The sequence below is a fragment of the Lithobates pipiens genome, unplaced genomic scaffold, assembly GCF_037356315.1.
Source record: "Lithobates pipiens isolate NorthernLeopardFrog02 unplaced genomic scaffold, aLitPip1_a1.2 Scaffold_19, whole genome shotgun sequence".
NCBI lineage: Eukaryota > Metazoa > Chordata > Amphibia > Anura > Ranidae > Lithobates > Lithobates pipiens.
The window spans coordinates 450,122,588-450,135,769 of NW_027507764.1; the positions used below are offsets into that span (position 1 = coordinate 450,122,588).

General features: G+C 38.8%; 1 protein-coding gene across 4 annotated transcripts in view; it reads left to right on the forward strand.

Annotated features, from left to right (window-relative positions):
• LYN (LYN proto-oncogene, Src family tyrosine kinase) overlaps positions 1 to 13,182 on the forward strand; it is a 140,005-nt gene that overhangs the window by 45,021 nt on the left and 81,802 nt on the right. Inside the window, exons 1-2 of one of the 4 annotated variants that reach the window (XM_077492712.1) lie at positions 8,420 to 8,438; positions 11,730 to 11,872. In XM_077492712.1, coding sequence (XP_077348838.1) covers positions 11,735 to 11,872 — 138 coding nt within the window. In that variant the 5' untranslated portion in view covers positions 8,420 to 8,438; positions 11,730 to 11,734. Of the gene's footprint in view, positions 1 to 8,419; positions 8,439 to 11,729; positions 11,873 to 13,182 lie in introns of those variants that run through there. The other 3 variants (XM_077492714.1, XM_077492711.1, XM_077492713.1) reach the window with 3 other exon arrangements.

Genomic DNA, 13,182 nt, shown 5'->3' on the forward strand with positions numbered 1-13,182 from the left:
CAACCACTTTAAACTGATACTAAAGTTATGATGTTATTGTTTAAAAATAAAAAAATATGTTTATACTGCAGTGGTTTTGCACAGAGCAGTCCAGACCCTCCTCTTCTCAGGTCCATCAGCGGCACTCCTGGCTTTTCCCTCCTGCCGTGTACCCCCACAGCAAGCAACTTGCTATGGGGAAACACGAGCCGAGCCGCTGCTCTGTGTGTCCATTCAGACACGGAGACGTGGCTTGGCCCCACCCCCTCTCTGTCCTCACTGACTTAGATTGACAGCAGCGGGAGCCAATGGCGCCCGTTATGTCTCAGCCAATCAGGATGGAGAGTTCCCGACAGCTGAGTCTTTTGTGCAACATTGCTGGATCGAGATGGGGCTCAGGTAAGTATTAGAGGTGCTGAGGGGGAAGCTGCACAAAAAAGTTTTTTCATGGAATGCATTTAGAACCACTTTAAACCCAAAACCAAAAATGTAACATATTGCATATAACAATCATTAGATGCGGTAGCTGCATGTTTTCTTTTTTTGTTAGGCTTTTTTGTTTCTGTTTTTTCCTGGTGATCTGGCCAGTAACACACCACCTGTATTACAGTGCCTATTCTGGACAGCAACATTATCAGTTTGGGGGGAAGGGGAGTGTACTGCCGCGTACACACAACTGGACTTTTCAATGGACTAGGTCTGACAGAACGAATCCGCCGGACAATTCGATCGTGTGTGGGCTCCATCGGACCTTTGCTGTCTAAAAATCTGACAGACTTTAGATTGAGAACATGTTTCAAATCTTTCTGACGGACTCGAGTCCGGTGGAAAAATCAGTTCGTGTGTATGCTAGTCCGACGGACAAAAACTGACGCGAGGGCAGCTATTGGCTACTGGCTATGAACTTCCTTATTCTAGTCCAGTCGTACGTCATCACATTCGAATCCATCGGACTTTGGTGTGCTTGTGTGTGGCCAAGTCTGTTCGTTCAGGAAGTCCGCCGGAACTCCGCTGAAAGTCCGGTTGCGTGTACGCGGCCTTCGATATACTACCGCGTTTCCCCGAAAGTAAGCCCAGGTCTTATATTAATTTTGTCTGTAAAAAACACAGTAGGGCTTATTTTCGGGGTAGGTCTTACCATGTAATGTGTTGTCTTCTCTCCCCCTCTATCTATCTGCCTGACAGGAATCCTCAGTGTAAACGGAGTCAAAATGCTTGTAAAATCCTATAATCCACTCTATTACAGTAGTATATAATGTACATTTTGAGTGTTTCTGTAATATAATTGTGCTGAATACCTTCATTATAGCGCCGCCCTGCGCTTCTGCGCCCCGCCGGAGCTCTCTTCTCAACAATTATATTACAGAAACACACACATTGTACATTATGTTCTACTGTAATAGAGTGGATTATAGGCTTTTACAAGCATTTTAAACTAGGTCTTATTTTCAGGGAAGGGCTTATATTCCAGCCCTTCTGAAAATAATGCTAGGTCTTATTTTCGGGGTAGGTCTTATTTTTGGGGAAACGCGGTAGCAGATTTAGATAAAATATTCGATAGAAGCCAAACTCCAGCTCACGTTTTATAAGCAGTCAAAGCTATTTTTTTTTCCTTTTGGGATAAAAGTTTTACAAAAATAATTAGAAGCTGGCTATTGTAAGCATCCCTGTCAGTGGTAAATGGGTTGTCTCAACCCTCTAACTGCTACATATGAAAAATATCAGATTTACTGGTTAGATCACCAGGGGAAAAAAAAAAAAGAAAGCCTAAAAAAAGAAAATGAATGCAGCCATCACATGTAAGAATTGGTAAGCTACAGCATAATAAATGTTTGCTTTTGGGTTTAATACCACTTTAAAGTAAGTATATTACCTGGTGTGGGCAAAATACAGTTTCACTGGAAGTGGGTTTCAAAATTAAACAAGAAAATTAGGAAATAGCTTTTTGGGAGGTTTGGGGGAAAGACTGTTATGAAACAGGATGGTACCACGCCCCATATCATTGGCAATCAGCTGATATGGAGCCACTTGCAAGCGAAGCAGATGTCACTAGATTATTTGCACCTATTTGGAGTTTTTTTCTGCTGTGCATTGCAAACCTCGGAAACCTCTTGAAATCAAAATGCACTTACAGTCAGAACTGTAGTTCAGAGTGAAAATAAAATAAAACATACAGGGCAGAATTCTAGGTTCCCAGGATACCAAAGATAGAATGAAAGAAGCCACTGCTGGCCAACATAAGTGCCGACAAACAGGTTCTTCTTCTTTGGAAATTCCCCTTTAAAGTGGTTGTAAACCACAGACATGAAATATGAACATAGCATATTCCTTTAAAGTGTGTATTTGTCACATCCAGAGTACTAGGTGTCATTTCTGTCTGCTGCCTCGTTCCTCTGGTATAGGCATGAGTCACTTCTGATGAGTTTTTCTGACACCAAGTGAAAAATGGTGACAGGGGAAGGCACAGTCTGTGACAGCCTCATCTCTGTTCCTCTGTGATGTGTGAAGGGGAGGGTGTCTCTTCCCTCCAATAAGCTCTGCATAGCAGTCACTTAAAGTGGCTGTAAACCTCAGACATGAAATATGAACAAAGCATATCTCTCTATAATGTGTACTTGTCTCAATCCAGAGGACTAATGCCGCATACACACGACAGGACTTGAGTCCGGCAGACTTTCGACGGAGTTCTGACGGAGTTCTGACAGAGTTCTGACTGACTTTCCGAATGAGCGGACTTGGCCACACACAATCACACCAAAGTCCGACGGATTCGAACGTGATGACGTATGACTGGACTAGAATAAGGAAGTTCATAGCCAGTAGCCAATAGCTGCCCTAGCGTCGGTTTTAGTCTGTCAGACTAGCACACACACGAGCGGATTTCTGGGTCCGGCAGAGTTCTGTCGGAAAAATTTTAAACATGTTCCATTTCTAAAGTCTGTCAGACTTTTACAAATCAAAAGTCCGCTGCAGCCCACACACGTTCGAATAGTCTGCCGGAATCATTCCGTCAGACTTTTGATGTTGAAAAGTCTGGTCGTGTGTACGAGGCATAAGTGTCATTTCTGCCTGCTGCTTCATTCCTCTGCTATCAGCATCAGTCATTTCTTATGAGTTTTCTTGACACCAAGAGAAAAATGGTGACAGGGGAGGGCACAGTGTGTGATTGACAGCCTGAGCTCTGTTCTTGTGCTGTATGAAGGTAAGTGTGTCCCTTTCCACCAATCAGCTCTCAGAGTTCTCCTCACTGATTTAACTTCAGCTCCCCACCCCCTTCCTTTCAGAGCTGAGAGATCATGTGCAAATTCTGAACATTTAATGGATGTAGAGAAAAGATGGCTGCAGAACTTATGTAGGAGGATTTGTTTGTCTCTGTGTATCATCTGAGGCCATCTGAGGCCAGTCAATTCACTGTTTACAACCTCTTTAAGCTGGCCATACACCAGTAGAATTTCATCTGAACGTTCGTATGGAAATTCAGAAAAAGGGTTAGTCAGAATATTCAATAATACCATTATGAACTTGACAAGTTTAGTATAAAAACTGAAAATTTTTCTTCAGTTGCTATGCTGGTTTTTCTAATTCTATGTTCAATTTTAGGATGCCCATGTGCATTACAATAATGGAAACAACATTCACAGTTCGAATTTTGTTTATTCAAGAATAAATTACCTTCTTTCTCCTTCAACTTTCTTCATCACTACAGTGGGAAACAAATGTCCTATTACCAATAAGAAAATTGATCAAACGTTCCGAAAAAAAAAAAAAATTCTACTGGTGTATGGCCAGCTTTGGAAACAATCTTTCAGAAACAGGCATGATGGGAAAACGTTCATGGCAAGTTCATGGCAAGCAAAGTTCTCACTCGCACAGCATTCATGCTTTGTGTCAGATCTTCTGTGCAGATAATCATGCTAAAAGTTATCACAGAAGGGCCATACCACAGTAATACATTTTAACTTAAAGTGGTTGTATGCCCTGTAAGAAAAAAAAGCCTGTAAGGAAAAGACATAATGAGCTAGTATGCACCGCATGCTAGCTCATTATTGAATACTTACCTTAGAACTAAGTGCCCAAACCGCCTCCCGGTCACCGCTGAGGGAGGTGACATGTTCACTCTGCGTTTCTTCTGGGTTTGCGGCTCTGGCTATCTGAGTGACGTCACTCATTTGGTATGCGCGCGGAAGTCCCCACTCCAGCAAGGAGCTCTGAATTTCATGCCCGCTCCTGCCGTCACTTCAGAGTGCATGCGCCACTGACGTCAGCAGCTGCATGCAAGGTGAATATCTCCTAAATCATACAGGTTTAGGAGATATTCATTTTACCTACAGGTAAGCCTTATTATAGGCTGACCTGTAGGTAAAAATGTTCAAGAGGGGTATACAACCGCTTTAACATGTGTGCTTCTTATCTGTTTTTTAAGGTATAATAAGCTTTTGTATGTAGGAGACCATTCTTTGAAGTCCATAAAAGTATTCCTTGTTGATGACTTTAATGGTTAGTTAAAAATATAGATATTAAAGCAGATCTTCACTGCATCTGAGCACCACAAAAGCAAAAACGCCATTTAATACATGTTTAATATTCAAAGCAATCTCCCCCATCCATCCACGTCTCCATGCTTTTGTTTGGTGAGCAATCTCTTTGCAAAAAAAACACCCCTCTAGCATTTCTGGCCGTGGCCCTATTCAGCAAGGACAAATTATTCATTTAGCATTTACTTCCTGCTCAATGATGCATGCAGAAGAGTGTGCTTAGCTGTGAAAACCCCTCCTCCTCTCCTCCTCTCCTTCCCTCCTGAAGACTTCTGGGATGCATGACATCATTTGCCTAGGCAGGAATCCAGGAAGTAACTGAAGAAATGTAAATGTAAAAAAAAGTTCAATACAAGTAATTAGGATGTACTTTCCTATCTATTTACTAAGGACGAGGAGTAAAAATAATCAATGTTGATTGGGAGAGTGAAGTTCCACTTTAAGAAAAACTTTTTTTTTTTTCTCCTTTTTTTTTGTCTTGTCTTTTTGGTATTTAGGCTTGAAATAAACTTAGTGGAATACATTTTTTGCATACCTTCAGTTGCATTCCATTAAAAAGTCTATAGCAGGTGTTTATAATGCCCCATACACACGGTCCAACATTCCGACAACAAAATCCGTCTGATTTTTTCAGACTAATTTTGTCCTAAACTAGTGTTGCATACATACAGTCGGACAAAGCTGTCGGAAAATCCGATCGTTCGGAACGTGATGACGTTCGTTCGTTTACGACGGGACTACGTTGAGGCTAGTAGCCAATAGCTTTGGTCTCGTAATTTGATCTGCACATGCGTGGCACTTTGTCCGATCGTAGTTCTCTACCAACGATCGGAAAAAGTTTGATTGAATTTTTTTTCTGAAAATTTGAGATCCTGCTCTCAAATTTTTTCCGGCAGAATTTCCGACAGAAAAAGTCCGATAGAGCCCACACATGATCGGATTTTCCGACAATATAATCCGATCGGACCTTTTCCGTCAGAGTTTCTGACTGCGTGTACAAGGCATAAGACTCGCCACTAACGGCACCAATGGTTTTGGCAGAAGGGAAGGGGCAGTCAGGAACTGGCTTGCTTGTAGTAAGAGATGTCATTAAGATCAATTTGTATTTTCTGTCCAAAAAATAAAATGGTTTTACTTGTAATAAAGGAGCCAAAACATTGATGCATATTTGAATTTGGCAAAGTACAGACTGAAACATATTTGCTACAGGCTAGTCAAGAGTATATTAACCCTCCCTTTAGGATTTATCAATTGCCTACTGTGCCCCATTATTATAGTGTCTTATATATAGCTATATACAAAGAGATTAGCTTGATATAAATACCTTACCCGCACATGTCAACCTTGTTTCTGTTTATAGTTTGAAATGACATATCCATCTAGGGGCAGCCATATTTGGGCGGCCATATTTTCTGAATGCCTATCCAGTATTGGCTTCCTGCTCTGCAGTGCCACACGAAGATGGTGGTTTACAATGCAAGTCTGTGAATCAGATCGAATAATAGAAAGCAGTGCTCCTTGTGTGTCTGATATTTTCTCTCAAGTTATTAGGAAAGGAGACAGACACAAAAATAATCAAAAAAGTCCCGCATCCAGGGAAAGTATAAATATACTCATCAGGTCCTGTTGTTCACAAATATCCTTTGATTGATGAGAAAGACATCCATTGCAGGGTATACTGTTCTATAGATGTCATATAGATGATAGACAGGTCTTAGTAGAGAGGTGGGCTCTGGCGTAAGCTGACCAATTTCGTTGGTCTCTGTCGGCTGCTTCAGAGGCTAAAGAGAGTGCCTTGAGTATAGCTCATAGTGATGTTTTCTAATTTTGTACAAGGCAGTATGTTGAGGGTCATTTATTTCTAGTGTTTGTTCCCCCACACCTCCATCCTCCTCAGCTGTCATCAAAATATCCGGCTGTGTCAGCTGGTGTCAGCGGTGATATCACAGAAGAAGTAGCTACAGAGAATCACAGGAGAGGTTAGTTTAACCACTTAAGGACCGGAAGGATTTCCCCCCTAATGATCAGACCATTTTTTTGTGATACGGCACTGGGTCGCTTTAACTGACAATTGCGCCGTCATGCGATGCTGTACCCAAACAAAATTGATGTACTTTTTTCCCACAAACAGAGCTTTCTTTTGGTGGTATTTTATCACCTTTGCATTTTTTTTTCGGCTATAAATAAAAAAAACCCGACAATTTTGAAAAAACAAACAAACAATATTTTTCACTTTTTGCTATAATAAAGGTCCAAAAATGTAAAAAAAAACTAATTTCTTCATCAGTTTAGGCTGATATGTATTTTCTACATATTTTTGGTAAAAAAAATCACAATAAGCGTATTTTGATTGGTTTGCGCACAAGTTATTTTTTTCTAATAGTAATGGCGGTGATCAGAGATTTTTAGCGGGACTGCGACATTGCGGTGGACAGATCAGACACTTTTGACACTTTTTGGAACCACTGACATTTATACAGTGATTAGAGCCAAAAATAGCCACTGATTACTGTATAAATGTCACTGGAAGGGCAGGGGTTAACACTAGGGGGCGATCAAGGGGTTAAATGTTCCCTAGGAAGCTGTTTCTAACTGTGGGGACAGTGTGGTGACTGGGGGAGGAGACAGATCGCTGTTCCTAATTACTAAGAACAGACAATCTGTCTATCCTCCCTTGACAGAACAGGGATCTGTCTGTTTACATCGACAGCTAATGTTTTAATAAAAAAGGGTAAAGATTTACAAAACCAACCTGACAATCTGATATTTAAGTAAAATGTGATTGGCTGCTGTAAGTTACTTTGCTTTGCACAGTCATCACACTTTGCACTGCTTCATTAAAGGACCATTCCAACCAATTATTTAGTTATAAGTGGAGACTGTACTTTTCTATCTATTAGGAACTCCAGCAGCAGAGGCAATCCTGCCATGGTTCCTTGCTCTGGTTCCATCCACGTTGAAACCCAAGCGCCTCCAGGAGTTCCCACTATCTGCATTGCATACCTCATAGAAAAAGTTAAATTAAAAAATACAAGTAAGGGTGGTGGAATATCCCCATAATGAAACATGAGAAAACGCAAACAAAGAAATCTTAACATTGGAGTCTCTGAAGACATAAGAAACCATGGTGTCAGTATCTACCAAAAATGAAATATATGTTTTGGTTAGAATTACCCTTAAATAAGCCTAGAAGCCATAACAACAAAATGTGAGATCTAAGGCAAGTTTGTTATGTGGGACTCAGATGGAACATTCATGGCAATGTAGGATGCCAACGCTTGATGTGTCGCAAGTTCAGCTATAAATCATTTGCAGAAAATGATGTCAGTTGGTTGTCCAGGATTGCAGACATAGGGGTTGCATTCATATATAAAACCATTGGAGATCCTTTAAAATATAATTATCTATGCCAATCATGCCTTTAATTCTGTATATAGCTTGATAGCTAAATTTCTCCCAGTGTGTGTGTGTGTGTGTGTGTGTGTGTGTGTGTGTGTGTGTGTGTGTGTCTGTTGTTAAGCTGCAGGTCCGGGATGTTGTGGACCAGGGATTGGTGTAAATGTTTTTGTATACTAATATACGACGTGGCCTTTATATAAGAACAAACTCCCATGCAGTCACCAGTCGACTTGAACCCTTAAAGAGCTAAATGTTGATTTTGTAATGGTTGCACTCCTATGTATAATCTGCTCACGTCGAGAGCAAAACTTCCTGTTTCAGTGCTGTCAACCTTATCTACTCAGAGAAGCAGAAAAGGGAATTGAAAATATTTTCTTCATGAAACATTTGCATGAACAAAATATGGTAAAAACAAGGGTCTTGACATGATTGTTCAAAGATTTCCCACAGACCTGTAAAGATCTTGAATTATGTATCAAGTGGCTGTTTAAGACATCGCCGTAAGTCTTAGGACCCCCCCAGGCTGTAAGTAATTTCACCATATAGAACCTTGATTTTACTAAGTTCTAAAAGTGTACTGTAGTAAGTCTTTTTTATTTTTTTGTGGCACCCTACAATTCATAAACGTAGTATATGTAAAATAAGAAACGCTTTATACTATTTTGGTTTTATGGGGCAGACGCATTTTGAGTAGTCCCGCAGCACTTTAGTTTCCTGCTTTGACATGATAAATCAGGAGCTAAATTTTAGTTCTGTTCTGAATAAATGCGCTTTATTTTGAGCTTAGTAAAATGCAATTCATGGCAAAAATATATTTTTTTCTTTATGAGTTTTAGTACAAAAGATGCTATAATGTCCATTAAATCCCAACTCCAGCTACTTCCATATTGAATTTTAGGTTAAATAGGATAGGATTAAAACCATTTTTTATTGATATCTGTTAGTGAATTCAATGAAGAGACTTTCCTGTAATTCCTATCTTGTCCCTATTCATAATAATAATAAAAAATTCTAATTGCTTTCAGGGGTGAGGAATATACATTTTTGTAGATGTTATCTGAGTAGGTTCAAGTAGACTTTAACTCTCACTAGCCACTTTCTGCCATCTCATCCATAGCCCCTCCTCTCTCAAAATAATAAGTTGCTCTTTTTTTTTTATATTAACTTTTTTTTTGTTTAAATTCTCCTTGTTCTCATCTAGGCAAGAACGATGTGTCACTTGCCTCCAGCCTCCTGTGAAACCCGCGTGAAGTATCTCAGGAGGCTGCATAGAATGCTACTGTGCATGTGTCATGACGCACCACCGGGGTGCTGGCCATCTCTTCCTGGTACTTGCAGCCAACCTTGTTTCATTTTTTTACTGTTTAATATTGTATTTTCCAATAAAAATAAATAAAAAAAATGTATTTTTTTTAAATCTTCGATTGATTGGATGATAAATCAATTAGGGGTAACCCCTTTGTATAAATTCTAATGGCACATACGATAATCATTGCTCTTGAATGCTGATTTCAAGCAGACTGGGTAACATAGCCATTGTCTATTGGTACCAGCAGTTTGAACTAGGCATCCCTGGTTGTCCAGTTTAAGGGACATACAGCCAATTGCTGTTGGATATTTTCAGACCATTTTGCTATTATTTTTCTTCAAGTTAAAGTCATTGTACGCGATCACCTTGTAAAACAACCCATTCAGTTTAAAATGGAAATTAAAGCCAAAACATTTGTGCATGAATATAAAAAAAATACATATAAATACATTTTTTCCCTTTTCTTATAAGTGGTCATATTCCCTCTGTTCTCAGCTGGGAGAGGAGAAACAGCAGTACACTGAGATTCACAGTGAAAGGCTGTGCAGGGGAGGTCAGTCAGGGCAAGTCTGACCATTGGAGGAGAGCAGGCTGAGTTCCCAGCTTAGTGTGGTCAGTTTTTAATAGGAAAGTAGAGGGACTGGCAGGAACAATAGGGATTTCACGCAAAGGAAGCAATACAAAGAGAACAGGATACGTTTTAATACAAGTACATGGTACAGCAGGCACATATCAGGAATATGAAATGTTGGGGTTAACAAATGCTTTAACACCTTGAATCTTTAATAAGAAATGACAGAACTTTAATTTTATTAACCAGTCATATGCACACCTACAATAAAAAAACAGATTTAAAGTGGGATTTACTGTGAGGGTTATTATTTAGGAAAAAACATATTGTCCTGTAGTGTTGTCCAACTTACCTGCATTATCTGCCTTTACTTCAGTTCAGTGGGGGTCCTCGGTATGGAAAAATCAATGGAAAAGGTACATGCAGTAATATATATTATATGCAATGAATCTAGTGTGAATATAGTCTTGTTATACAACAAATGTGTAAACATGCTTATAACCAATTGTGTTGATGATCAGTAACAAAGAACTATACTATATTGTACATAATGCGGCTTTAAGGAATAAATAAATTATATATTATGTTAGTATTATCGGTTGAATGTTTGGATGTTCTATGTGCAAAGTGAATATCATATTTTATTCATCATCAAATATAAAAAAATATTTTTTGTAGGTTGTCCCAAGCTCTGTCACTTTCTTTAGACTTTTTTTTATTAGATGCCCTTTCTCTTGGTCTGCATGTAAAGAAACGATAAATCTAGGCATGGCATAAAGAACAGAATGTTGGTATCAGTACTATATACAGTTAACAGAATGGAATATTTTTCATGCTACTGTTCATTTAACATCTAATAATAAAAAAGAGAGAGAAAAAATAATACAACGTTGATCTACTGTAAAAGAATAAACATAATACGGTATTGCAAATCATTAAATTAATTTCTAAAATGCAACTAATGTATCTAAATGAATCTGTGAGCCTGTTGTCATTTCCTGCACTGGCTGTGCCGCAGTGAATATCTTGACAGCAAAGGAAGCAGATGACCTCATCACTGTACTGCTGATCCCTAACTGTCCAATCAGCAGGGCTGGGGTGTGCCTTGAACAGGCAGTGCTGTTAATACAGCATAGAAGTTTGAGAACTGATGATCCCCAAAGCAATTATTGTTGACAGATTCTGGGATATGTAAAAAACTGTTTGCATAATTTTGCTAGTGAACATGGGTCATAGGAGATTCAGAACCACACTAGAACCAGCAATGCGTGAATTAGAGAAAATTGTTGTATGTATGGGAAACCACAAAAAAAAGGCAATGACCAACATTGTGGTATTTCCCTGTAGTCACTCCTACATGGTACAATATATGCATATCGCTGCTGTGACCAGACACTGTCATTTAGAGACATTACCTGATAGATATTGGTGAGAAAAAAGTAATTACAGCGTGACCTTGTTTGTGGCAAAATACACTAGGTCCAAAATGTTTCCATAGGGAGGACTGCAATAAATTTAGCATTTGCAAATCAGCATAGGGATGTTACAAGCATTGAAATGTATATGACTCTTGGATATCCTTGTGCAAAAGTTAAGCCCATTTTTAGACGCCTGCAAAAGTTTTTCGTTTAGCAACTAATAAGATGCTTCCTTAATTTTGTTTTATCCTGTTACTATTATAAGCTTGATCCATTACTATTATCTGCTGTAATGTGTATTGCTGTTTTATTATTTTTATTTCTTTAATAAAAGTCCTTAATTTTAAAATCTAGCATAAACTATGGTGTTTAGAAGGAGTTAGAATATTGAACTTTGTTCCATTCTACCTAAGTTTTCTCATTAATAGAGAAAAAAATTTACTATTCACTACAATACTTACAGCAGGTCTAGAAAAAAACAAAACTAATTTTGCACCTATGTTCTTGTGTTCATACAGAAAATATGGGATGCCCCCAATCAAAATCGAAAAAACAACGTTCTAACTTTGGAAAGAGCAGCGATACGAAGCAATATCCCGTACGTAGCCCTGATCGAACTATTTATGTACCAGATCCAACATCCAATATACAGCAAAGGCCAGTAAGTAGATAGCCAAGGGAAGAAAACATACCTTAGCATGGCTTGCTCCTCACCTTCTCTTTTTTTTTTTTATTTCCCTCACATCAATCCAGTCTCTTCCTTGGGGTAATAAAAATCAGCCTTTGGCTCTGCAGCTGTTTTTGTGCTTGCATTTAAAACTTGTAAGTTCAACAACACCTAAAGAGTCATCCTCTGGCCTATGGTAACTGCTTCCAGTGAGCTTTTTTTAAACATACTTTTCAAATTGTATTTTTTTGTCTTGGTCCAGGCAGAAACAAATTCAAACCTAATAAGAGACTATACATCTGATATCTTTTAAGTTTTACATCCAGTGGTTTAAGGTGCCAGTGGATAGAACGATTGTAGTCCTCCAACGTTGTAAAGCACTGCGTAAACTGTCTGCGCTATTTAAATCCTGTATTATAATAATAATAATAATAATTGTAGTCTAAGCAGCTTGATTTATGTGTTTATCTAGTACTGATGATCAAATCTCAAAGATGATTTAAATTGTCACTTGAGTTTGATAAGGCCACATTCATGGAATTTTGTGCTTAAAGCTTAGCCAACAAAAAAAGCATTTCTTCCATAAAATCCAGCATTGTTGGCCTTTAATGAATCTACCTGTATTCAATACTGATCAGTTCATGAAGCAAAGTGAGAAATCCTTTTGAAGCAGCACTCCGGTTGCATGATAAAAGGTTCTCATAATACTTAGTGGTGGTCCACCAGCCAACTACTTGCGAGGACAATGGGAGAAAGTACAGGGTTACAGAATCTACAGCAATTCCTCAATATCTAAACTAACTAAAATGTCTGCTTTCAGAATGGTAGGTTAGGATTAGCGTTAGGGCCACACATATTGCTGGAGCCTGTATATACTGTAGTTCTAAGCCAATCTTGTAAGTCTAGAGTTGTCAGAGGCAGTGCCTGTTTGGGGTATTTTATACCATAATCCCATACTGGAAAGCCTAAAAATACCTTCAATTATTTGACTGTCAATTGACGGTAATAAAGAACAAAGAAAGCAGTAGGTAATTTCGTCCAGACTTTTTTTTTTTTTTTTTTTTTATGCCTCTTGCACACTGGGTGTGTTTTGGGCATCAGACTTTTTTTCAACTGCCTCTAAACTCCCCTTCATGTTATCCTATGTGTTCATGCCCATTTTTTGGCAGAAGAGTTTAATGGCAGAAAAAAAAAACCCTCTTGCAGCATGTTCTGGAGCAGCAGCGTTTTGTCAGAAAAAATGCTGACAAGCCCCTAAACTCTATTAAACTCTTCTAATCTCTGCTAAACACAGGTGTCCAGTG